Raw genomic sequence first — 25,503 nt, forward strand, 5'->3', positions numbered from 1 at the left:
TTTGGTATGAGTTGAAATATACCTTACAATTGATTTTTTTTTCCCGAAATAAATTTATTAGCCGAACAAATAAAAAATAAATACCTCAAAATTTATATATAATAAAATAAAAAATAATTTTATTGGAATACATGTGAATTGAAAGGAAAACAAAATCTAACAAGGAATAAGACCTGTTTTATTTGAATTTATTGTAAAAAAACATAAATTTTGTTCTTGTTGAGAAATATAGACAAATTATATATTCCAACCCGAATTGCTCATTTTTTTATTTTTTTATTTAATAAATTTTTTAAAAACATAAGTTTAACTTGAAAAAAAAATAAAAAAACCAACTCTCCTATGAATTGTTCATTTTTTTATTTAATTATTTATTTTAAAAATATAAAAAAAAACCACATATTTGAACTACTGATTTTAATTTGTTAATAAATTCCCTTTATTGAGTGGTGGTTAATTTAGCAAAATTTATTTTCATGACATGTGTATGAATATATAATAAAATAAATCACATGTGGACAACTGCATGTGATAAAAATAAGAGAGCGAGTGAGTAAAACGCAGCCTCTCTCTGACTCTCATATAAAAGAACATGCATGGTATACTGTTTTTTTCCTAACGTAGACGGTTCATTATCACATGATCTATTTATTTATTTTTTATTATTATTATTATTTAGTCTTTTGGGATGACAAGGAAACAGTGATAAGATGCATGATGAAGAAGGTGAAGAACAAGACATGGATTGGTGTTGGTGGGATCCTCCATTAATTTTGGTTTTTGGAGGCTATCATTGTTAGGATTGAAAAACCCACGCCCACAAACAAATTGGTGGAGTGGAGAAACATTTGAGTCATTAATTTGGATCTATCCATGAGAAATTAAAATTATATATATATATATATATATGTGAATGTATATTTTTAAAATAAAAAACTATGAACCATTAATTATATTATTTTTTTTATAAATGAACGACAAGTACATCAAATTTAAAAGAAGTCAGAAATATATATAGTCATAATATTAATACTACAATATATTTATGCCATCATTTTGTGTAGGTTTTGAGATTTAATCTTGGGTCTCGATAAATTTTAATAAAAGTTCATACAAATTAATATTTTGGGTTTTTAATATATAAAAAAATAATGCAGTTAAAACAAATAAATAAAGAGATTTTATTGATGTAAACCTTCTTTTTTTAGGTTGTGGGATGTCAGTACGGCATCCACATGGAATGTTAGCCAAAGTTAGCACATCAAAGTGAAAAAAAAAGGTATTTTTTTTTTAACGGAATAAAGTTCTCTTTTTGGCTTCCTTAGTATGCAAGGCTTGGTGACTAGTTTTCATATAAGATATTTATTTACATATTTTCTTATTTAATCCAAAAAAAAAATCATAATTAATTGTATAGTTGCATAGGGGTGTATTTGAGGCGAGCCGTTCGTGAGCGGCTCGATATTCGGTTCAATAAGGGCTCGTTCGTGTTCAGCTCATATTGTAAACGAGCCAAGCTTGAACATCATTTTTAAGCTCGATTAATAAATGAGCCAAGCTTGAGCAGCCGAAAGTTCGGCTTGTTTTGACTCGGGAACAAGCTCGTGAACAAGCTCGTTTATATATATATATTAAGGTGTATATATGACTATGTCGTTGTTGTCAATTTGAGTCACACATATAGGGCTCTAAACTACTATTCGAAAGCTCAGCTCGTTAAAAGCTCAGGTCAGCTAGTTCATTAAATTAAATAAGCTTGTAAGATAAACGAGCCAAGCTTGAACACCACCAAACTTGCCTCATTAAATCTTTTGAACAACTTGTTTATTGTATAATTAAAAGCACGTTTATAGTATCATTTCCAATTTTATTTGTAACGATAATTAATATAACCATTCATAATGTCATGAACAAGCTTATTTATTGGATCGTTAATAATATCGAAAAAATATTTATAGATAGTTACATCACAATGTTTATTTTGTTATTATTGTAATTATTTGTTAACTTGTTTAATGAAGATTTTAACAAGCTTGAACTCAAACTTTAATGATTCAATAAATAAGCTTAAATTATTCTTTTAATCCTCAAACTCAAATCGAGTTGAGTCACACTTGATAATAAATCATTAAATAAGCTTTAAATGATACTTTATTAAATAAAAAAGTAGAATATAAAAAAATAGTCAAGCCTTAATTAGGCTAACAAGCTAAGGTTAAGCTTCGAATTTTCTTAACAAGTTGAGCTCGAGCATGAAGTTCGAAAATAAAGTCTCGATTGAGAACTGATCTCTGATTAAAAATAAGAATGAGCAAGTTCGAACACGAAAACGAAGTCTCAAAGAAATTTCTACCGAGCTCAGCTCGATTAAATAGTAACGAACCAAGCTTGAACAAGGCAAAGCTCGGCTCGGCTCGGTTCGTTTACGGCCCTTGCACATCCTCCTCTGAATCTCTATAAATCCATGCAAATATTAATAATAATAACAGGAAATTTTGTTTTGAATACAAGAGGACAAATTTTTATTTTTTATTTTGAAAAAAAGGAAAAATTTTAGAGGTGATTATAATATTGCTATTTAATTTTGATAAAATAAAATATAATAAAATTAAAGGGCCATTCATGATATTGAGCTTTTGGAGTTATTATTGAGAATCAATACAAGACTCCAAAGCAGGGATTTGCTTAAGTTTTAATCAAATCAATTAAAAATTTAATCATTGACTAGTAACGGCGTAAAACGAAGAAGACTAACGGCGCCCTCGCTCTCTATTCTCTGCGTCTGTCCACGTGGCTCGCAATCATTGGTCCATTTCTGGCACGGGATCCGTACCCGGTTACACGTGTCGATATCTGCAGAGCAGTGGCGCGAGATGGCGGGTACGGGTTCACGTGTGATGAGTTTCCGTTATCGGAGTCGGGTGTGGACTTCGGAGCTCCGAAAACATAACTCTTCGAAATTACAAAGATAACCTTCCCTTGTGACTTTTTTACCATCTACCTTTGAAAATAGCGAAATTGTTTGCAATTCATTCTATTTTATTGGTATCCATAATAAATTTGTATGTTTTAATTTTTGCACCAATACATATAAATAATTATTTTTTAAATATATATATATATATATTATAATAGATGTGATTAGATATTAGACATCTGATTATATTTGACAATAAAAAATATTAATTTTTTAGAGGTCATTTGGCATTGTTGCTAATTCATGGTTTTTTATTTTCAATTTAAAACTGAAAAATAATAATTGATTTTTATATAAAATCTAAAAATCATGAGGTTTTAAATTAAAAAAAATGAGCTACTCTCATATTTATATGTATATATATACAGCAATACCATTTTTATATAAACCTAGTAAAAATAGTCATTTACATATGTTATGCTTCACAAATGACGCGTAAAACAAAATTAAAAAAACAAAAGAATTATATGTTTTTTTTTTTTTTAAAAATAAGGGGTAGCAAATAATTTCACAATTTTTCAAAACGCTACAACTGTCACCACATATAAAATTCTTTATTTTATCTATTGTTATTAAAAAAAAAATTCCGCCAAGAAAATTTCAATAACAAATATCTATAAATACAATGAAAAAAATATATAATTACTTATCTATCCCTCATAAATCATTTTTTAATTGAAAAAATTGTTGCCTATACACAATGTTCACTCTAGTAGCATAGCCAAATCATAACTAAGAAAAAATCTGTAAACTAATTTATTTTTTTAGTAAAATTCAGTTGGTCATGTATATATTTGATATATATATATATATATATATATATATAACATTGATAAACAGTAATTACTAGTGTCTAGTACTATTGTTCATCAATATCGACTGTCCGTAATTACTAGTGTCTAGTACTATTGTTCATCAATATCGACTGTCCGGTACTATTGTTCATCAATATCCACAGTTGGATTGTGATTCAACAGCTGAAAATTGGACGTCCAGAAATCTATGGACTTCTTATCTATAAACATTTTCATGGTTATAAATGTAAAAAATGAACTTTACAGGGGTATCAATGGAAACTTAAAAAAAGAGAAAATATTCCAGTGTAAATATATTCAAATTCAAATGGCAGACAAAGTCAGCAAAGTTTTACAATTCATCGGCTGAGAGTTGATGATATCTAATAATTACATATTTATTATGAAGATTCCTAAACAACTTGCCTTTCTATATTCACATATAAAGAAGTAGCCACACAATGTGTACATCTTTTCCATAAATAAATGGAAAAATATATATATATATATATATATATTGTTGGCAAATGTATGATCCAAAGTTGATGTTCAGGGAAATGTTATAATGGAACAAAAACATTATCAACAATTTGTCATTCAACACTGAGAAGAATAACATTATTGTTGATCAAAACACATTCAAGTGGGAGAAACATATGGATGTAGATTAAAGATAACTGTAGAATAGATGAGTTTAGAGTTTGTACACTCGGATTTTATTCGTCCTGGATGACGATAGCCTCCTCCGCGACTGCCCAGCAGCAACCACCGCATTTCTCTCTGCATGTCAATGGACAACAACTCTGCAGTATAGAAGTTTTCATAAGGCGAAAAGAAGTTTAACTGTTAATCCAATGTGGTTACTACTCAGTTCATCTACTTGTGTGGAGTAATCAATAATCATCAACAATTAAAGTGAATACTCATGGCAACCCACATTCATATGGTTATCGAGTAAAGTTATACACACTATACCCTTAAAACCTCAAGCTGCTAATTTATTCGTATTGAAACATTAATCCAAGTTAGACATTGCTGTAACTCCGTTAAAACCGTTTCGCTTAAGCATTGGATATAATGAATTGTGAAAATTACAGGATACTTACATTGGAACAAGTATAGACAATAAGAGTGAGCCAACTCCATTCATCGGGTAAAGAAGTCGAAGAATCAGCAGCAGCCTCGTGCAGAAAATATAATAATGGGGACATCAACTGCATTTCGTATTGCCGCTCTGAACCACAAACTTTACAAGATTCAGGCTCTTCACGTTTTGTTGTAGCCAATAATGGTTTTCCACCATAAGAGTATCTACAAAAGAAGTGAGATAACAAACAAACGAGACAAGCTTAATGTGCCCGCTTCCCTGGTACAATAAACGATAAAACTAACAAGACATTAACATGTCCTCAAGAATCAGGAAAATAAACTGGAAAGAAACATTTATTGTTAAAGCCACAAACCTTGTGTAGCTAACATGACATCAATTTTAAGTATTGTGTCTAGTATGGGGCAATAGCCTGATGGTAGATAATTCAGTGAAGTCCTTATGGGTTAGATTTTAGTTGAGCCTAGGAGGATAAGCAAGAGTTTAAGATAATTCAGTGAAGTCCTTAGGGGTTAAATTCTAGTTGATCCCAGGAGGATGAGCAAGAGTTTTCCCCCTCTGGTTCGATGATCTACTCCTGGAAACCTACTCTTTTCCAGCTGTTTTTCCGCCTCTGGTTCTCTTTATTGTTTTTTCTCCTCCCCCTCCACTGGATGCCACCCTTTGGATCCTCCAGGTGCTTCTGTAACCTCTTCCACTTTATTTTCAAATCACAATGAATATTGTGGTTTATCCAATTCAACAAAAAGATTAACCTTTCTGATATGTTTAGTAAATATGTGATTTATTCTTTGATTATTCATTGATATCAAACTATACGACGTGCTTAATCATGGTGTTAACCTTGAAGACCACTTAAGAGGGGGATCTTTTTCCTTGTAGGTTGCCAGAAAAACATAATTACATTTTATTAACATATATCCTAAAAAATTTACTGCAAATTTCATGTGTTTTCACTAGTCTACAAGCGACTAATATATTGTTCTAAAACCCTTCAGCAGTTTAAGAAGCTTTAGAAATCTTAACACCTTTTAGATATTTGTAACTAGATAGTCTCTGACAACTAACAAATTGAGGCAAAAACAGTGATACAATACCTAAAACATTGCTCTGGATATGCATCTATATGTTTCTTGAACTTGAGGTATATCCTGTCAGCACCCAAAGCTCTATCATACTCATAGGTTTCACCTTCCCATTTTTCTTCTTCTTCATGTTCAGAAGAAACATTTTTGTTTTCTTCCATAGAAAGTGATGCATAATGTGAGCAGAAGGTACTGATTTTGCTTGATGAACACTCCTCTTCAGAATAGATATAAAAACATGGGATAACTGCAAGCAAACAAGCAGAACACAAGTCCATCTGAGTGAAAGGATAGAACAAATACAACCAATTTTTATGAAAACAAAGCATATCAATTGTGTAAAAAATATAAAGTATAAACCTGGTATAGTAACATCCTTTTCTCTTGCCTTGGTCATTGAGCCTTTTCTAGAAGTTTTAGAATTTACTGAGCCCTTTTGCTTTTTTGAAGTCGAAGCCAATGTGGCTGCTTGAGAAAGAGCAAGGGCCAACTCATTCAAATCAAGAGCATCTTCACTTCCAACAACTTGCTCTTGAGCAGAATTGTCGAGCAAGCCCTCTTCCCACCAATCTCCAGCTTTTGAAACTGAACAAGAATTTTCTTCTGATGGTATTGTTTTCTGAGTAGAATTTCTGGACTGTACTTCATCATCACACTTCTGGAGTCGAAGAGCTCTCCAGCTAAAGTATCATCATGATACAATTCAATTATTCATGCAAATACGTAACTCGCCAACATAAAAAAGGACAGGATGGATTACCAAAGGAACAGACCTACAGGAATTGCCCCCGCATTTTGGTGTTGGACAACCAAGGATATAGATAACACGCTCTTCAATCTTCATTGTTGACAACGAAATTGGAGCATATACCTATCATTCCAAATGCAAAAATTAAACCTAAATAATTATTGTTTACAGAATTTTGCAGTGAAGATGTGGGGAATAGTTTAATGTAATTGTGTGACATTTGACTACTGGAATCATGCCATTATGTACATAGATGCCAAAAATATGCAAACAACATTTGAAAGTGTCTCAGCAGCAAGTACTACTCCTAATGAAACACTGAAGCATAATAGCTTGCCATGATTTTTCTCTATCTTCGTCTGGTCTCTACTTTTTTCCAACAATAAAACCTGTTCTACTACCAATCAATCCTTTTTTTAGGGATTCATTCATTAAAAGCTATCCTGCGCAACTCCAATCTTTGCTATTATGGGATAACATTGACATCTGAATGAATTATTAAGGAAGCTGATCACCCTAAAGAGTGAGAGATTTTTCAAACCTCACATCAACATTCTCCAAAGTTTGTCAAAAATTATACAGCAGAACTCAAACAATAGACCACATAAAGAAGTTCTCCACAATTTTTTGTTCGTTTCCTTAATAAAACTTCCCTGTCTTTTAAAATAGTACACAACCAAAGTTCATATTTTTGATTAAACCCTAGCCAATGACAGAGTAAGAAACAAATCAAATCACAATCTTGGAATAGAAATAAACTCACCTGTGCAACAAGACATAGCCTCCCTCCACATGAAACACATTTCAGCCAATTAGATCCAAGTTTCATTTCTGAGACAGGCCAGTCCTGCAATACAAAGCTGTCAACTTTAACACTCATCAGACAAAAAGCAAGCAACTTGTCAAATTAAAATCACCACTGTTGTAAACAACAAGCAAAAGGTATAACACCATTATAGATTAGATGAACAAGTGGCTAAATTCACCGAATCCTTAATACACTCACAGGCAATCCACCAATCTTGGTAGTATAATGATCAGCTTTCTCACGGTAATCCTCAGCCCAAGGCCCTGGCATTCCAAGCAGAGTTCCTCCCATCCCTTAAACACTTCACAACAAATTCCTCAAATCAACAACACCGCACCATAATGAACAACAAACTAAAAACCAACACTCAGAGAAGGATTAAGAGATCTCAATACCAGAAATTTCGAGAAATTTTTGTAAACAAGAGGAGAAAAAAAAGAGTATTTTCAATTCAATACCTTGAGGTTCGTCTCTAGATATGCGAGAGGTTTCACTTGCCGCGCCGCCGCCGCCGCCGCCGCCGCCGCCACTAGCGGTGGAGCTTCTAAAGTTCTTCTAAGCTTTTAGATTCGGATCCCATGAGTTTGTGGGCCGGTTCTTTCTTAATGGATCGGTTCCTCAATAATGGGTCGGATCCATAGAACGCGTTTCCACTTCGTGGGCCGGTTCTTTCTTAATGGATCGGTTCCTCAATTACGGGTCGGATCCATAAGACGACGCGATGGCTGATGTGGAGCAGGGGATTGCTTTGCGAAATTTAGGGCTTCGGGCCATTCTTCAGGCCTCTCTCTCTCTCTTTCTCTCTCGATCGCTCTTCATCCCTAAATTATCTATAAATCGAGGAAAAAATCTGGGAAATAATCCAAGAAAAGGTCCGTTTTTGCACTAAATCCTTCTCCGTTTCTTAATCTTCGCAATGACACACGGATATGTTGTCAAACTTGTGGTAATTTTCTCTGTTTTCTTGCTTATATTAGATTTCTTTTCTTTTTTTAATTTTTGGTTTGTCATTTATTATTGGGAATCTTAAATTCTAGATTTTATTTGTTCTAGTGAGCTTGTGCTTATGGTTTTCTACTGTCTCATGTAATGGAATCGGAGATTTTGATTATTTACCTGAAATTTCTGCGATTTTTAGAGCTAGATATTTTAAATTTGGTATTTGATTTGAGTTTCCTTTATTTTTTTCTTGAATCTAATTCAAGAACCTGATATTTGTTCTCATGCATTATTACTCTTTTCATGTGCGGCATCATTATGTTTATTATTGATTTTTGTAACGGAAATTTTTTTTTTTAGATTCTTCTTACTTATTCTAAGAAAAAAAGCTTTTTGGAGTTCACAACCATCACATACTTTTTCTCTGGCTATTAGCTTTCTTCATTTGATTGGTAAACATTTGGACTTTTAAATTAATACATAGTTTTCTTTTATTTGCCTGAATGAATATTTTCTGATTTTCCTTCTTGCAGTTGAACTTAATCGGTTGAGGGAGTATTGTTATAGGCAAGGGGAATGAAATAGTTTCTTTCTTGATACAAAGTAGGCTGCAATGTATGCGAAGAGATTGAAGATAAAAAGACAGAACCTTGATTTGCTATTTCAGAGGTCCTATAGTTTTTATGGGGAAGCAAACCGAGGTGTTTCCCGAGCTGCTTCCTGTGGCAACACCATATATAGAAATCATGCCTCAAGCAAGAATTGTACTAGGAATTTCAACTTATTTTCAGTTTCTTTGCCAATCAGAAATTATATAGGCAGCTGTAGAAGGCATCAGGTCACTTTTTCATATGGGTCGCTCAGACTTTATAGCTCAGATGGCGATGGACGGAATGCCAGTGAGGATAAACATGTACCTGTGAAAGGCCCCACAGATTTTGAGAAGGGGAAGGGTATACGGGGGGAGGTGTTAGTTGAGTCAAAGCGCTCAGATGAGCATGCTAGACTTGGCAAACAAGATCAGCAAGATTGGCTTGAATGTGAGAAATTATTCATTGATAACAGGAAGAAGGAATCTCCATTTTTGACCAAGCGTGATAGGTTTAAAAGTGAGTTCCTGCGGAGGGTTATCCCCTGGGAGAAGATTACAGTCTCATGGGAAACATTTCCATACTTCATACAGTAATTCACTTATCCTCTTCATTTTGCTAATTTTAGTGTCCTTGATTACTCAGTTTAACTTTATTGTTTATAGTGATCACACAAAAAAGCTATTGGTTGAGTGTGCTGCTTCCCATCTGAAGCACAAAAGTTTTACTTCATCTTATGGTGCTCGTTTGCCTTCCTCCAGTGGCAGGATATTGCTTCAGAGCATCCCAGGTAACATTTGAGCTTGCTGTATGTATTTTATTTCTCACAGCACTTCCTTTTTCCCCCTTTTCTAATGCTTTATATCTGAAAATTTATTTGTGATTTTATGGATATCCACAGGAACTGAGCTTTACCGAGAAAGGTTGGTTAGAGCCCTTGCTCGGGGTTTGCAGGTTCCCTTACTTGTTCTTGACAGCACAGCTCTGGCTCCATATGTAAGAGCAGGATACTCCATCTTGTTATTGTTTCTTGCCTGCGGATCTTATACAAATTTAGCTAAGAGATATTTTTCTTGGTAAAACATTTTGCAGGACTTCAGTCAAGAATGGGAGGCAGAAAGTGAAACAGAAGATGAAAATGAGGACTCAGGAGAAGAATCCACTTCAGAGTTGGAGGCTGAAGATGAGAATGAAGCAAGCAATGAAGAGGAATGGGGGAGTAGCAATGAGGCAAAATCTGAGGAGAGTGATGATTCTGATCATGTTGATGTACAAGCTGCTGCTGAAACCCTCAAAAAACTTGGTGTAACTAGCCTTGAGGAATTTGCAAAGGTGAGAAAATTTAGAATTTTGTAGAAAAATAATCACATTTTCATAAAAAAAGCTAATCTCTGCATCTTCGAACATTTATGAACTTGAAGCATTATATTCAAAGCTGAAGATCATCTCTGTCCATTTTTGTCCGCAATCTGCATGATATCATATTTGGGACAAATGTATCTGATGATCTTTGAGTGTTAGTTGACGAGGAATGTCTTTGAGAATCCCAGTATGCTGTGATGTGACATAGGTCAAGTTCACCTGTTCTCTTTGGGGTGATGAAGGGTTTATGTGGGTGTTTACATAGCACCTTATTGGCATTGCATTGCCTCCTTTTATGTTCTTCACGCTGCAATTGATTCCACTTTTTTTCTGCATGTTGTGCTATGACTGTGCTAGGAGAGAACTTATACTGATTCTTTTGGTTTGATATATGCTATCCTCCTGTTCCACCTAAATGTTGCACTGGAAGTGTAATTCTCTAGAGAAGAGTGGATCTGGTAGGAACAACCAATCATCTGACCAATTTATTGTAGTGAAATTTATGTCTTCAACGATATAGTGTTTTATGATTGGATCCTTGTCTTTTTAGGGGAATTCCTGTAAAAGACATCTCTTCAATGGTAAACTTTGTTATTAAGTAAACTATTATCTATACATACGTACATATATTATTTCCTGAACGTATAAAAGGTAAATCTTGTTTATTATTGTTTATATGTACCCGTCTAGAACTTGAGTTTTCATTTTGGATGTTATTTAATGCAGAGAGTTTCCGGAGAAGTCGATGGTACATCAGCTTCAGGGCAGTCAGAATCTGTTGAAACTTCCAATCAGTCCAAGAGGCCTCTTAGAAAAGGTAAAATTACATGTTGGTTCTCCTGTTGGTTTATGCTTTTTATGATTTACTATGATATCATATCTGTTGATGTTCCTTTAGTTAAGCATTCATAATATTCCCTACATTTGTTGCCCAAGATGAGAAAATATTGCCAGGTTGCATTTGGTTGCACTCATTGTACTATACACCTTTTGCAGTGGTAATAGCACGAATTGCTTACTCAAACTTTTTATTCAATATAAATCAACTTATTGAAACTTACTCGTCATTCAACATCCAGCGTGGTCAATTAGGTTGGAATTTAGTGAATGGATGGTTCGGAAGCTGGCAAATGGGCTTCTAATTCATGAATGCTTCCAGTGATGCTAACATAATGTTAACTGCAAATTCCATTTCAAAACACTTGCATAATGTTTACTTTTCAAATAGAGATGGTTATGAAGATTGATGAATTTTTAGATAAAAATTGTGAAGCATATATAGCTTTTCCTAGTTAGCTGATGCAGATACCATTGTTAGTTCTTTATCTTTGTCTGGCCTATTTAAAATGGTGATGCATTTGAGGGCTGGTGACTACCATTGCGTAATGAACAGGGGATAATTTCTAGGATGAATTATGAGCCTGAATGACATCAACCATTGAAAGGTATAGATCTAATTGGTTCTAATAAACCTTGCTATGGAAGTGACGGAAGCATGGTTTTGTGTGTCAGAAAATTCATTTGGAGACCAAATCAGTGGCGTAGGGCATTGTTGATGAGATTATGCATCTAAAAGATCTATCTTCTTGTTGGACAATTTACATTTCAGAAACAAAATTAAACTAGTGGATGGGGCTTTGGAAATCCAAGTATATATAATACTGGGATATTATGTGCTCCTTTGTGTTTTGCATATGGAACTTGGACATTTTTTTGGATTGTATGCTGGTGAGGATGAATATCAACATCATGTCGAATTTGCAATATTCTCTATAATTCTAATAGTTCCAAATTTGAGTGGATGAAGGAGAGTACTGACAATAGGCTTGAAAGTCAATGGCTCTTACCTATTGGGAATGTTACATGCACTTGGGTATTTGTTTTAGGAATAGGCTTTTCTCACGCTTGTCATTTATTTTTATTGAGCAAATAACTTCTTTCCTTCTCATTTTTCTACATTTTCTGAGGATATTGTTGTATATTGTAGGGGATCGAGTAAAATATGTTGGGGCTTCTGTGCATATTGAAGTCGACAACAGGTACCTTACCGGTTTTGTCATTTCACTCCTTGCATGTGACTGAATGCAGTGTTACAGTTATCTGTTTGGTATTTTCTTTGGCTGTATCTATTTGTTTAGCTCAACTCACAAGGATAGAACAACTCCTTACTGAAACTTTCCATTGCATGACCAATCATGGAGACTCTCCTGGTAGATTGTATTTGAACTTGTGAAACTGCATAATTTAAGTTACAAAACATGTGGGTACTTTTTATGCTTGTGCTAAGTTAGCGAGATGTGCCGCTTGGACATTGCTGATAAGCTTTAGCATATTTTTGCTTCAACTAGTGCAAATATTTCTTGGATAAGGAATGTTGTCAACTTTAGTTGATCATTGGAGAATCTGTACCAACACACCATGTCATTATGTTATATTAAGCTAATATTATGTGTGATTTTCTAGAATAACCTTGTGAAATTTGCCGGACACCTTCTCAGGCCCAAGCTGTGGCAGCTTGGCAATCCCTCATAGATTGGATGTAGTAAAAAGTACTATGCCCTTTATTAGGAAGTGCCATGAAAAGATTGAACTTCATTTTGTGTCTTCACTGAAAACCTTCATAATCTTCATCCCTCCTCAGTGAGCTGCTTCTTTCTTTCCTGAATCCTGATTGTTAGCATATAATTGTATCACAGGATCATATTGGGGAAAATACCAACGTCTGATGGCTCAACCAATGCCTATACGTTTATTAGTGGCAGGTGGGTGTCTAAGTCTTCTCTACAAAGAATAGGATAATTTTTGCTATATATGTTGAATAAATATCAGGGCTTTATTAAGACACTGGCACTGTTTACAGTCATTTCATAACCTTGCCATTTTTCTAACTGATAGACCTGTTGTATGTGGAACAGTTTTTTTTATGAACCTGCTTTCTGGTAGTTTTTACTTGGAAACAAATACATTTTGCTTGCTTTATTGTCTTGTTTTTATTTTTATTTTTCTCTCTGTTTGATTTAAATAACATATTTACAATACTCACTCTTCTTTTGGATGTTCCCTTCCTGGCTTTATCCTGTACATCTTGGTACCCAAATTTAGTGATATCTCATTCTGTAATGCCATTTGATTTTTGCAGGCCTCTGTCAAATGGACAGCGGGGAGAAGTATACGAAGTTAATGGGGATCAAGTAGCTGTTATACTTGACAATAGTGGGAATAAGCCAGAGGAGGGCAGTGAGAATGAGAAAAGCAAGGAGCATTGTTCAAAATCACCTATTTATTGGATTGACAGTATGTGTCTATTTCACTATTGAAATGGCCTTAGCATATTCTCTTTATTTAACTATTTGAGACTTGGGTCCTTTTTTTTTCCCTGAATTGGTTAAACCAAGTTTAGGTGTGCAATCTTAACAAACTTTCACCAATTTGTGAATATTAAAGAATCTGCGAAGAACTGTGGTAAATACAACTTTTATTCTAATCGGAGATATATGCTGGCTATGATCTGGTTCTTGACTGAGATCTGATTCTCAAAATTCGTTTCCATGCTTTATTGTGATTAGCTCTGGGGAATCCCAATTTCTTCTTAAAGAGCAATCTTGTGGAATTTCATTAACTTATTTAGGAAAAGTGGCACATTCATGTTTAGTTGTCGGAATTCTTCTAGATTCCTGGTCATCTTGCATGGGTATGTAACATACTCATATTTGGTTCATGAAATACTATTAAATTTCCCTGGCATCTTCCATGCACATAGGCTCCACACTACCATGGTCCATGAAACATGGTGATTTGAACCCCACCTAAACAAGTGCTGGTGTTACTTTCCCTCCTTGTGTTTTATTGAAATATATGGATAGATAATTCAGTTATTTTTTCTTATTTAATAAGAATGCATTCAATTTTATTTATTTATTTTTAATTTTAGATTTTTTAATTATTTATTTGGCTATTAAGTTATTTATATATTTATATAGTGTATTGCATGATTATTTTTTTTTTATTATTATTCAAAAGGTTTATATAAGATTATCTACATAGTGCTCATATTAATTATGTTACATCCAAGGCATTCACTCAATCAACCGGACAATTGAATCTGATATAGTCATCAATATCCTGATGTGAACCAAAAAACTAACATAATCATCAAAGTTATCCATATCTTTTAAATTCCCATGTGAATCCATCGTGGAATGCCACATTCCATGAGCCCAATATGACCATAGAGCTTCATCAATGGTATTCCTAACCTCCTAGTTCTAAAAACTTCATGGCCTTGAGTGCCCATGCTTCAGTAAGCTCTTATTTGCTTAGGTCAGAACTGGAAGCTTTGCATGAAATTTGCTATGTCAGCCCTAGAATGAGCATATCTAAATTTCAGGTAATCATGTTCTTGGCTCAGCCTGGAATTGAATATTAGGTTTGAAACGGCATGTGGCCCTAAACTGGATCTTGATTTCCATTTCTTTTGAGCTTATTTATGGCATGGAGCGGACCAGTCTGGCTCATTGCCCACTTTTTTGGTATTCATCATGCCTTAGAAACATATGAGTCATTGGTTCACAGCAGGGGTCAGTTATGTGGATAGGTTTAACTTAAGAGAGAATTTTCTTTCGAACTGTTTGAAGCTATTTGAGTTGAGTGTTGATGATATGTAAACTATCTACATTGAAATCAATGCTCAAATTTGATTATAAGTTAAATATGATACTCTTCTTGTGGCTATTTCAAAATCTTCCATAATCTTGCTTTTTTTTTTATTTAAGGGTATGTGTTAACAGTTATTTATTTATTTTAATGGTGCAACTGTTTGTAGTGACTATTATTTATAGTGCAATGAGGTTTGCTAATTTTATTTTTTGTTTAATTCTAGTTCAGGACATCGTCCATGATCTTGATACTCAAGCTGAAGATTGGCACATGGCAATGGAAGCCTTGTGCGAGGTTAATTTCTTATATAGCCTTCTGAAATACTATTCAAGTCAATGCCTATTTTAGGGGAAGCCTAATTATTAATAACTAGCCACTTAATTTGTGTGTTAGTCGTGACAGCCTTTTTTTAATGACAGGTTTTGCCATCTTTGCAACCTATAATTGTCTACTTTCCAGACTCCTCTCAATGGCTTTCAAGGGCAGTTCCCAAAGTGAAACGTAAAGAGTTCTTACATAAGGTTGAAGAAATGTTTGACCAACTTTCGGGTCCTGTTGTATTGATATGTGGACAAAATAAACTTGAGACTGGGTCCAAGGAGAAGGAAAAATTTGTAAGCTTTATTTTCATATTATCAAAAGAAAATTAGATGTTTAGATCTTCTTGCACTATATGAAACTTGAACTCATTTGTTGGCCACATGATTTCTTGCATGTGTCATTGCATTGACTTGGTTACTTGATAAAATTCTCTTGCAGACAATGGTGCTCCCCAATCTAGGCCGTCTTGCTCGTCTGGTAATTTCTTCTGCTTCGGTTACTGCTAAATTCCATTTAATCATTATTTTCTCGAATCACATTTCCACAATATTGAAACAAGCATCCTCCATTTTTAATATCAACAATTTTAAGTGCCTCTCATTCCTTCTCTCATCAAGCGTCATATACCCATCTCCATGTGGTTGTCTATCCATTTCTTCTTGTGCAGGGAACTCCCAACTTTTTTCGAATGTATTTTGTTCTGCTAACCCCATGAATCCCATGAATCATCTAGACTTTATATCAGTATACACCCTTTATTAGGTTGAATATAATCACTAAAGCTTCAAGGCCTGCTTGGCAAAGGGCAGACAAAGAGACCCATCCTTCACTTCTGTCTCTCTGCCCGCATTTTGTGTGTGCATAGGTGTAGTTCAATCTTCAACAAAAACTTTTTATTTGATCTAATCTAAATCTATGCATTCCATGGCTGCTTGCCTAAATACTTTACTAGTGCTCCTTATATTTCACACTGATCTTAGAAATTTTTGCTTTCAGATAATGAAAATTAACAGAAAACTAAAGCGATCCTGATAAATAGATCTCCTTTTGGCTTAGCAGCTGATGGAGTTAAAAGCACTGAGGAATTCATAATTGTACTAAAACATTTGAGAAATTACAAGTTGAGCCATCACCTACTGATTTTTCCTTCAATACCTCGTCTGAGATTTTGTCTTTTTCTCATAGAAGATAGTCCAATTTCTTTGTACCTCAGTGCAATAGGATACAGCTTTGATAACCTGATAAAGAGCGTTGTTTTTAAATATCTGTATAATTTTTTATAAGTGGATTTTTATAATTTCTCTATTCTTATTTATAGATTATTGTGAAAATTTTCTACTAGACTATGCTAACCCCCTTTTTTTTGGGCATTATGTTCTACTTGCAGCCTGTACCATTGAAACGGTTAACAGAGGGATTAAGGTCAAATAAATCCTCAAAAGACAATGAAATATATAGACTTTTCACCAACACTATTTGCATTCATCCTCCAAAGGTATTCTGCGTTTTTATTGCTCTGGAACATGTATAAGTGTTTCTTGATTTTGATAGATGCAGTATTCTGAGTGCATATGCGTAAATAGTAAATCATGAGAAGTTTGCAGCTATTGTCTTTGTTTTGAGATGATGTACAGTATCATCTTTCAGGGGCGGTGATAAAAATCCTTGTTATATAAAGGCTAAAACTTAAAGCTTTTGTTTCTTCTCACTCACTGAAGGGCTCATTACTTTAATTCTCCTGGATTTTTTTTTTAATTGTTTGGGTTGCTTCGCAACTTAACGTATGTTTTAACATGAGCCTCTTTTCTGTCTATACTGTCTCCCTGTATATATAGGGCTTGTTTGGGATGGCTTTTTTAAAGCCCAGAAGTGCTTTTTTATAAAAAAAGCACTTCTGGGTTTTAAAAACCATGTTTGTGTTGGCTTTTGGGAAAAAGCTGAAGCTGTGAAAAAAGCTGAAATACAGCTTTTTTCATAAGCTGCTCAACTGGTGCTTTTGAGAAAAGCACTTTTCAAAAGCTGTTTTGTGGGTTGTAAAATTACTAAATTGCCCATGTTCTTTTCTAACATTTCCCCATCTCTAGCCCTAAGTTACTATCCTGATGCTTCCCCATCTCTCTGATCTCAACATCAGTCGATTCCTCTCGCTTCCTCCCTGCCTCGACGCCTATATCTCCTCTTCGTGCCTTCTCATGATCTTCCCTTTCCTCCGGCAACAACATTGGTGTGGTTGGTGACTCTTTCAAGCACTTGAAGGACTTGATGCTGCCATGCTCTCAGGTTCCACCTCTCTTCACTTCATCTTTCAGTCTTTGTTTGAGAGAATTCTCATTTTCTTTAGTTTGTTGTTGTTGTTGTTGTTGTTGTTCAGTGCAAAGGAAGAACAAGTATACTATGCAAAATCAAAGCAAGATCACTCACTGCACACAGCTCACAGGATTTTGAAAGATTGAAGATTTTTAGAGTGTGGTTTTGATTAAAGGCATTTGTGGCTGGCCAAGTCTGGTCGTTTAGGAGGCAAGACATTCTTTTTATTATGTTCATTTTTACAGTAAACTGGATGGAATAAATCAATAGTATTACACATATCTAATTTTTCATTCATAATACATTAAGTTATAATAATAATATCAATAATAATAATATTAATTAATAATAATAATTATTATTATTTTAATCATAATACATTAAGTAATAATAATAACAATAATAATAATTTTATAATCATAACACATTATAATAGTAATTACGATGATGATGATAATTAATAATTATTATTATAATCATAATACATTAAGTTATAATAATAACAATAATAATAATGATAATTAATAATAATTATTATTACAATCATAATACATTAAGTTCTAATAATAATAATAATAATGATAATTATTACTTATTATTATTATTTTGTTCATAATATATTAAGTCATTATTATAATAATAATTATTATTAACAATGTATAATAGTAATTTAATAAAAACTTATGAATGCCCATTTTAGTAATTTCCCACCCCTAAAAGCACTTTTAAAAATCTACATCCAAACAATTCACACATATAAAAGTGCTTTTGCATTAGCTTACCCAAACATAAAACATTAAAAAGCACTTAACTTACTCTCCAAAGCACTTAAAAAAAAAGTGCTTCTACAACTTAACAAAAAAGCACTTTTTTTTAAAAGCCATCCCAAACAAGCCCATATTCTGTTTGTTGCCTGTTGCTTTGAAGAGTATGATCTTTGCTTTGGAAAAGCCATATCATGCATAAAGTCAAAACAGATTCTGAAATAGTTGGGGTGTGTCCGAACACTTGCATATTACATGGATCTTTTTATGGTGATGCTTTTGTCCGCTTAACTCTCTGAGTATGCATTTGACTTGTACCTTGATTGACATTTAAATGTTTACGCAGTGATGAGGATGATAAGTTGTTGTTGTCATGATTAATGTTATAGGAAATGTGAATCGTAGGAATCAAGATTCAGAGATTGATCCTTACATTATCATTGTTTTAACTACATGTGCATATATATATATATATATATATATTTCATGTAAAATTTGCCCGTCTAGTGACTGGTTGGAAATTTGTTTGGCTTAGCCAATCTGCCATATGACTTCTTGAACATGATCTTCATTAGTCACTTGAAGTGATTGTGCCTTCTATAGCTTTTTCTACTACTTGCAGGAAGAAGAGATATTCAGAACATATATATATATATATATATATATATTTCATGTAAAATTTGCCCGTCTAGTGACTGGTTGGAAATTTGTTTGGCTTAGCCAATCTGCCATATGACTTCTTGAACATGATCTTCATTAGTCACTTCAAGTGATTGTGCCTTCTATAGCTTTTTCTACTACTTGCAGGAAGAAGAGATATTCAGAACATATAACAAGCAGCTTGAAGAGGACAGAAGGATTATCATATCAAGAAGTAACGTTGTTGAGCTGCATAAGGTAGCAGTCATGATAAGCATATTCATCACCCTTCCATTGATGAAGTATAGGATCATTTATTTATTCCATGATAAAAATGATATGCATTTGGGCATACTTCATTGCTTTTTATATGTTAATTTCTTACATCTACTAAATCAATTCCTTGGGTTTATTAGGTGTTGGAAGAACATGATCTGTCCTGTGCAGAGCTCTTGCATGTTGACACGGATGGTGTAATCTTGACAAAGCAAAGTATGTGAACACCAGCAATAATTAATATTTGAAGTTCTGATTGTGCATCTGATATATTTATCAGATTTGAAGCGTAATATTTAACATGGAAAACTACTCACAACAACTAAATGTCGATTGCATTACTGGGTATACTAATATGTGGTTTCCTAGACTCATTAAACAATAGAATACCATTTGATATGACTTCACAGATTTCATTTGCTATCAATGACTAGACAAAAACTATGTAGTGGAACTGTGACAGAATATATGCATTCCTTGTAAAACAATAAAAATAACTCAAAATGTTACAAATATTCAAATTATTCAGCTTGTAGTAGGCCATGGGTAAGCTCCCCATTAATATGACTTGAGCTTCAAATAATTGCAATTTCCATTAGGCCATGGATCTGGTACTCAGGCATTATGCTGTTAAGCTTCTTTGTATGATTTGCACTCTTTTGTGCTATTGCAAAAGCATGAACAGAAAGAGCGATCAGGAAAACAATTAATCATGTGCATACTTCACTTTGGCATGGGTAGCTCAATAATTTTGTGTTTTCAGCGCTTTCATATTTTAGTGAAGTAGAAGCCATGCCTGTGGGCTGTTGAACATCAGTAGAGAAGTGGGGGTGTGATTTTAAAAGGAGTATGTTTTTTTTCCAATTTCTTTATTCTTTCCAGCAATTACTTCTTGCTCATAGAAGTTATATTTTCAACTTGCATCATGTAAGATGCACACTTGATCAAGAGGGAAGTTGGGAATAGAGGGAGCGAGATAGAAGCAGATATATAAGTATGAGATAATGTCTCCTTGTCAACCCTATTTGCCGTGTCTACTGCCATGGCATAATGTGTATGTGTCGGCGTCTATGGCAGCATTTTAATTTTTCCTAATACTCTTCAAATTTCTGCATAATTTTTGTGGGTCTTCTATACTTGTTCACATCTTCTTGGAGATCCAATGGATAAAAGAAAAGGGCGGACTGCATAACTCTTTTAAGTGTGTATAGCATTAGAAGAGGGCCAGAGTCATTTCTTCATGTTCTTAAAATCTTGAATGCTATTTTCAACTTGATTTCATTATACTTGAATGCAGAAGCTGAGAGGGTGGTTGGATGGGCTAGGAATCATTACCTGTCGTCATGCGTTCTTCCTTCTGTTAAGGGTGATAGGTTAATGGTTCCTCGGGAAAGGTAATCAGTCTCATTAGGATTTCATATCTCAAGAAATACCTGCATGACTTGGAAAATAAGACTTACCTTAATCTCACATGAAGCATGGAGATTGCTATATCACGGTTAAAGGAACAGGAGTCAGTTTCCAGAAAGCCTTCACAAAGCCTGAAGGTTATTCTTTGTTCACATCCTTACTCAGCTACATTTGAGGAGTCTATTGTTTTTTTAAGCTTCATTTTATATGTTTGTCATTTGCTGCAGAGTCTTGCCAAAGATGAGTATGAGAGCAATTTCATTTCTGCAGTGGTTTCCCCCGATGAAATAGGTGTGAAATTTGATGACATTGGCGCTCTTGAGGATGTGAAAACAACCTTGAGTGAACTTGTAACACTGCCAATGAGGAGACCTGAGCTCTTTTCTCATGGAAATTTGCTACGTGTATGAGTAATTTCTTTTTTCTTTATGTTCAACCTTTATGTGATTGTTTTTTCAAACAAATACCAGGCAGTCATATAATAGGTTTGTGCTAGTTGTACAGGGCACTACCATTAAAGGACCTTTGAATAAGGGGGCAGCACCACTTGCATTATAAATGTAAAGCTACTTGAAGATAGATTTTCTAGTGGAATAAGTTCTTGATTTTCCACCTTCTGAAAAGTGTGCAGTTAACAATACACATAATTGTCCTTAGGCTTTCATTCAAAACATAGAATAAATTTCTGAGAATTTCATTTGATATAGACTCGAATATGTTTATTTCATATCTTGGCCTCTCCTTATCTATTGAAATCTTTTGAGTGATCAACACCAAGTTCCTACTTTTTAAAAGCTACGCAGATGTGTGCATGTTGGAATTTTCACTCGTATTGCATTTTAAACTGACTATCAAATTTTGTGCAACTGATGTCAGCCTTGCAAAGGGATACTGCTTTTTGGTCCCCCTGGTACCGGGAAAACTCTCCTTGCAAAAGCACTTGCCACTGAAGCTGGTGCGAATTTTATCAGCATAACAGGATCTGCTCTTACATCAAAGGTGATCAGCATGACTGATTTCATTCCTAAATTGTCTGCTATTTATTTTTTAGCCAAGATCTTAACTACATGGAATGAGCTGCATGTCAGGCTATTTCTGCATGGAAGTGGGGTTAGGATTATATGATTAATTGAGCCTTCTTGTGTGCTGTTCTACTTATTATTAGGCCATCATTTTAAATAATATATGTAATAATCATACCTGATGTATGATTGTTTCAATCTTTAGTTTGATCATCCTATATAATGGCTTGCATGCTGTTATATTTGTTATTAGGGCATCATTTTAAATAACATATGTATTCATCATACCTGACCCATGATTGTTGTGATCTTCAGTTAGATCATCCTATACAATGACAACATTTATCCATCTTGACATGTTTTCTCTTCTGCTTGTTAGTGGTTTGGAGATGCTGAGAAGCTCACCAAAGCCCTTTTCTCTTTCGCAAGCCGGCTATCCCCTGTAATCATATTTGTTGATGAGGTATCAGTTTTGACAAGCTTTGAAGCTTTTATTCTAATTTATTTTGCTGTCGTCTTTATTGCAACTACTTTGTCAATTTCCAGTCATGCTTCCTTGTCTTGATTTATAAATATCAATTGTTTATGAAAAAAATTTCGAGTATATTTGTTCATGGGTACTTAAATCATGGTTTAAATAGGTTGATAGTCTGCTTGGGGCAAGAGGTGGTTCATTTGAGCATGAAGCAACAAGGAGAATGCGAAATGAATTTATGGCTGCTTGGGATGGGTTGAGATCAAAGGATAACCAGAGGATCCTTATTCTTGGGGCCACCAATCGACCATTTGACCTTGATGATGCCGTCATACGTAGATTACCAAGAAGGTAAGATGAATCAGAGGGACAGATCGCCCATTCATATTACTCTGTGCCATATGCTCTCAATTGACCCATCTATATCACTAGATTAACTGTTATGTTGAAATTGTAGAATTTATGTGGATCTCCCTGATGCGGAAAATCGGATGAAAATTTTGAAGATTTTCTTATCTAAAGAAAGCATGGATTCCAATTTCAAACTCGAGGAACTTGCCTATGCAACAGAAGGGTATTCTGGAAGTGATCTGAAGGTATGATGTTCTCAATTCTCATTTGATATGGAAACTATGCATACAATTCTAACTCTCTTCCTGCACAGAACCTATGTATTGCTGCAGCATATAGGCCTGTTCAAGAACTTCTTGAAGAAGAAAAGAAGGTAGTAAAATTTTAGACTATATTCCTGCATACGAAATCAATGCTACATGCTTGCTTCTCTAATCAAAGTTGTAGCACATTTTAATATATATATATATATATATATATTTATCTTGTAATCAGCAAGGTAAAACTAGTACAACTCCGCCATCATTAAGACCGCTTAATCTGGATGATTTCATCCAAGCAAAATCAAAGGTAACAACAATCCCACTTCTCTTTTCATGATGTTCCATGAAACCAGTACTGTTTCACCTTCAAAAATATATTTCTTCTAGGTCGGTGCATCGGTTGCCTATGATGCTACTAGCATGAATGAGCTTAGAAAATGGAATGAGCAGTACGGAGAAGGCGGAAGCCGACAAAAATCACCATTTGGATTTGGAAACTAACATAATTAGATGATGGATCTCTTTAGTGCCGAGCTGGTTTTAGGGAAAAGGGCATATGGCTAGTAAAATCATTGTAAGGTTTCCTTAGACCCTCTCTTTATAAAGTTTTGCTGAGCCACTCATCTTGTACTACTTCAGTCATTGTTGTTTGGGTCTTTTTTTCTTGATTTCTTTTTTCGTTTTCTTTTTTAATGTTTACAATACTTAGTTCTAATTTATATTTATTATAAATTCTTCACAAAGATACTGATCAATATAATTTTAGAAAAATAACATATATTTTTCTAAAATGGTGATTTGTTTGCATTCTTATATCATTCTTATAGTTTTCTTGTTATTAGTGGTATTATTATTGACTGAATTTTTTTTTGTATTTTAGCAATACAATTTGATAGTGATAAAATATTGTGATTGTATCTTTCCAATTTAAAGTTATATGAGATCTAAATTCTTCTGTCCAATTCTGCATTTATTAGAAAATATTCAGTCTTATTTATTTATTTATTTATTTATTTATTTTAAAAAAGGAGGCACTGCTCCATTTGAAATGATTAAAAAGTCTTGATGGTGTGCGCTGCATTCATATCATGAATGGTATTGAAAAAAATGAGCCCTACCGGCAAAGACAATATCAGTTGGAAACCACTCAATTGCCATACCATCAGCAATGCTTCGCACTAGCGCTCTTTTGTGTAGACTGTAGACATGCCCACTAGTATTATGCACGTGTAAAGCATATGCAAATATATATATATATATAGAGATATATTTTTTTTTTAAATAAATGTTGACTTATGTTAGGAATATACATATGTTAATACTTCAACACACTTGTATTCTCATTTTGTGTCATGAGGTTTGAACTTATCTTCTCGGTCAGATATAAATACTCTATACATCTTCTCGGTCAGATATAAATACTTTATACAATGAATTTAATGTTAATAAATTAAGAGATCGTTAACTTAATTAAATAATTTAAATAATTCAATAAGTTATTCATTAGTGATTTTTATTTTTTTGAAAATACAAAAGGTGAAAGCAAAGTTTATTTTCAGAAAACAAGATTGTATTTTAGGCTGGATAAATTCATTGGAAGTTCTCATGCTGTGAGCATATTAATATCATTAAAAATAAATGTGTTGCCATTTTTCCATATCAGAGCAAAACCATTAAATTGGAAATTTTTTATTTAAAATTATTATTGTTATTATTATTATTATTTGGTGGATTTATAAAAAATCTCATTTTTCTTTCAACCAAGAGGCCCAAGGCTTGATATTTTAATTTTAATAAAATATTGACAGGTGTCATGAAGTGATTAGCTAATTATTAGTTTATATTTAACATTGACTATATATTATATATACTAAATTTATATTTGAAAAAAAAAATTAAGAGTTTCAGTGTAACACAAATCATATGATAGAGTTGCCACAGTAACATCATAAGAGAAATTATTCAAGGCTCCAATAATACACCATTAATAAGTAAACAACTTACTAGCAGTAGTAGTTTGTAATTAACAAGTTCCCATTCTCATCCTTTGATTTCTAGAATAAAATTAAAAGAAATTTTTTTTTAAAAAAAAATCAAACTAATTAAGCTTTGCCGGCATGTTCTTGAATTAATTAATTAGCTAGTCAAACACTGGAGTGGTAGGTGCACTTTGTTTTGTTCTTGAGGAGAGCTTTCTCTCTTGAACTCAACTCAACCTCTTGATCTTTTTTCTTAAGCAATCAAGAAACAAGAGAATCAAAATTAATATAGAAAAAGCTTCCATGATGATGCATGTTGGTTATATACAAACCAAACAATGTGTTTATTATTATTATCATTATTATTATTATTATATTATTATTATTATTATTATTACTTTGTTTCATTACTAATAATTATTATATCAAACTCTCTTCTTGATGTTTTCTTTTCATTGTTTGATTGACAATTATTAGACCAGTAATGTTTAATTAGATTAGTGGAGATAATAAAGCAAATCAAGGACCACCCTACATGCACACATGCGTGCATGCATTAATTAATGGCCACCATTTTCTAATACCAACCATGCTTTTCTCCACTGAAACACTGCCAAATTTGAGGGGTC

The 25,503-nt window shown here is 33.5% G+C and overlaps 2 protein-coding genes across 4 annotated transcripts; one reads left to right on the forward strand and one right to left on the reverse strand.

The window, feature by feature from the left end:
- Positions 1-4,303: 4,303 nt before the first annotated feature.
- Positions 4,304-8,126, reverse strand: LOC120260759 (programmed cell death protein 2-like). Its single transcript, XM_039268319.1, has 8 exons — positions 7,979-8,126; positions 7,719-7,821; positions 7,476-7,559; positions 6,738-6,835; positions 6,325-6,644; positions 5,977-6,211; positions 4,878-5,082; positions 4,304-4,574 (listed from the first exon to the last, which is right to left on the reverse strand). Exons 2-8 carry the CDS (start codon positions 7,809-7,811, stop codon positions 4,488-4,490), a joined length of 1,122 nt encoding a protein of 373 aa, XP_039124253.1. The 5' UTR covers positions 7,812-7,821; positions 7,979-8,126; the 3' UTR covers positions 4,304-4,487.
- A 134-nt stretch (positions 8,127-8,260) lies between these two features.
- Positions 8,261-23,634, forward strand: LOC120260758. Of its 3 annotated transcripts, none has more exons than XM_039268316.1 (25): positions 8,261-8,466; positions 8,993-9,641; positions 9,715-9,839; positions 9,951-10,045; positions 10,142-10,381; positions 11,138-11,228; positions 12,399-12,450; positions 13,108-13,173; positions 13,551-13,705; positions 15,291-15,361; positions 15,487-15,681; positions 15,827-15,865; positions 16,776-16,883; positions 19,267-19,356; positions 19,515-19,590; positions 20,672-20,768; positions 20,852-20,921; positions 21,012-21,188; positions 21,661-21,783; positions 22,186-22,269; positions 22,448-22,632; positions 22,739-22,877; positions 22,946-23,005; positions 23,128-23,202; positions 23,283-23,634. In XM_039268316.1, the coding sequence occupies exons 2-25, from the start codon at positions 9,073-9,075 to the stop codon at positions 23,394-23,396; spliced, it is 3,096 nt and encodes a 1,031-aa protein (XP_039124250.1). In that variant the 5' UTR covers positions 8,261-8,466; positions 8,993-9,072; the 3' UTR covers positions 23,397-23,634. The 3 variants fall into 3 exon arrangements, with proteins under 3 accessions (XP_039124250.1, XP_039124251.1, XP_039124252.1); XM_039268317.1 differs by having other exon boundaries at positions 8,261-8,392; positions 23,283-23,396; XM_039268318.1 differs by lacking the exon at positions 13,108-13,173 and having other exon boundaries at positions 23,283-23,396.
- The last annotated feature ends 1,869 nt before the right edge of the window (positions 23,635-25,503 follow it).

Source organism: Dioscorea cayenensis, chromosome 5 (genome assembly GCF_009730915.1).
Source record: "Dioscorea cayenensis subsp. rotundata cultivar TDr96_F1 chromosome 5, TDr96_F1_v2_PseudoChromosome.rev07_lg8_w22 25.fasta, whole genome shotgun sequence".
Classification (NCBI taxonomy): Eukaryota; Viridiplantae; Streptophyta; class Magnoliopsida; order Dioscoreales; family Dioscoreaceae; genus Dioscorea; species Dioscorea cayenensis.

Bases quoted from the DNA above. Each gene is read 5' to 3' on its own strand.
- LOC120260758 (XM_039268316.1), top strand. From the start codon at position 9,073: ATGTATGCGAAGAGATTGAAGATAAAAAGACAGAACCTTGATTTGCTA. The intron at 10,382-11,137 runs GTGAGAAAATTT...TATTTAATGCAG, and splicing joins GCCTTGAGGAATTTGCAAAG to AGAGTTTCCGGAGAAGTCGA. The intron at 20,922-21,011 runs GTTATTCTTTGT...CATTTGCTGCAG, and splicing joins AGCCTTCACAAAGCCTGAAG to AGTCTTGCCAAAGATGAGTA.
- LOC120260759 (XM_039268319.1), bottom strand. From the start codon at position 7,811: ATGGGAGGAACTCTGCTTGGAATGCCAGGGCCTTGGGCTGAGGATTAC. The intron at 6,836-7,475 runs GTGAGTTTATTT...TTGGAATGATAG, and splicing joins GGCTATGTCTTGTTGCACAG to GTATATGCTCCAATTTCGTT. The intron at 6,212-6,324 runs GTTTATACTTTA...GTTTGCTTGCAG, and splicing joins AAAGGATGTTACTATACCAG to TTATCCCATGTTTTTATATC.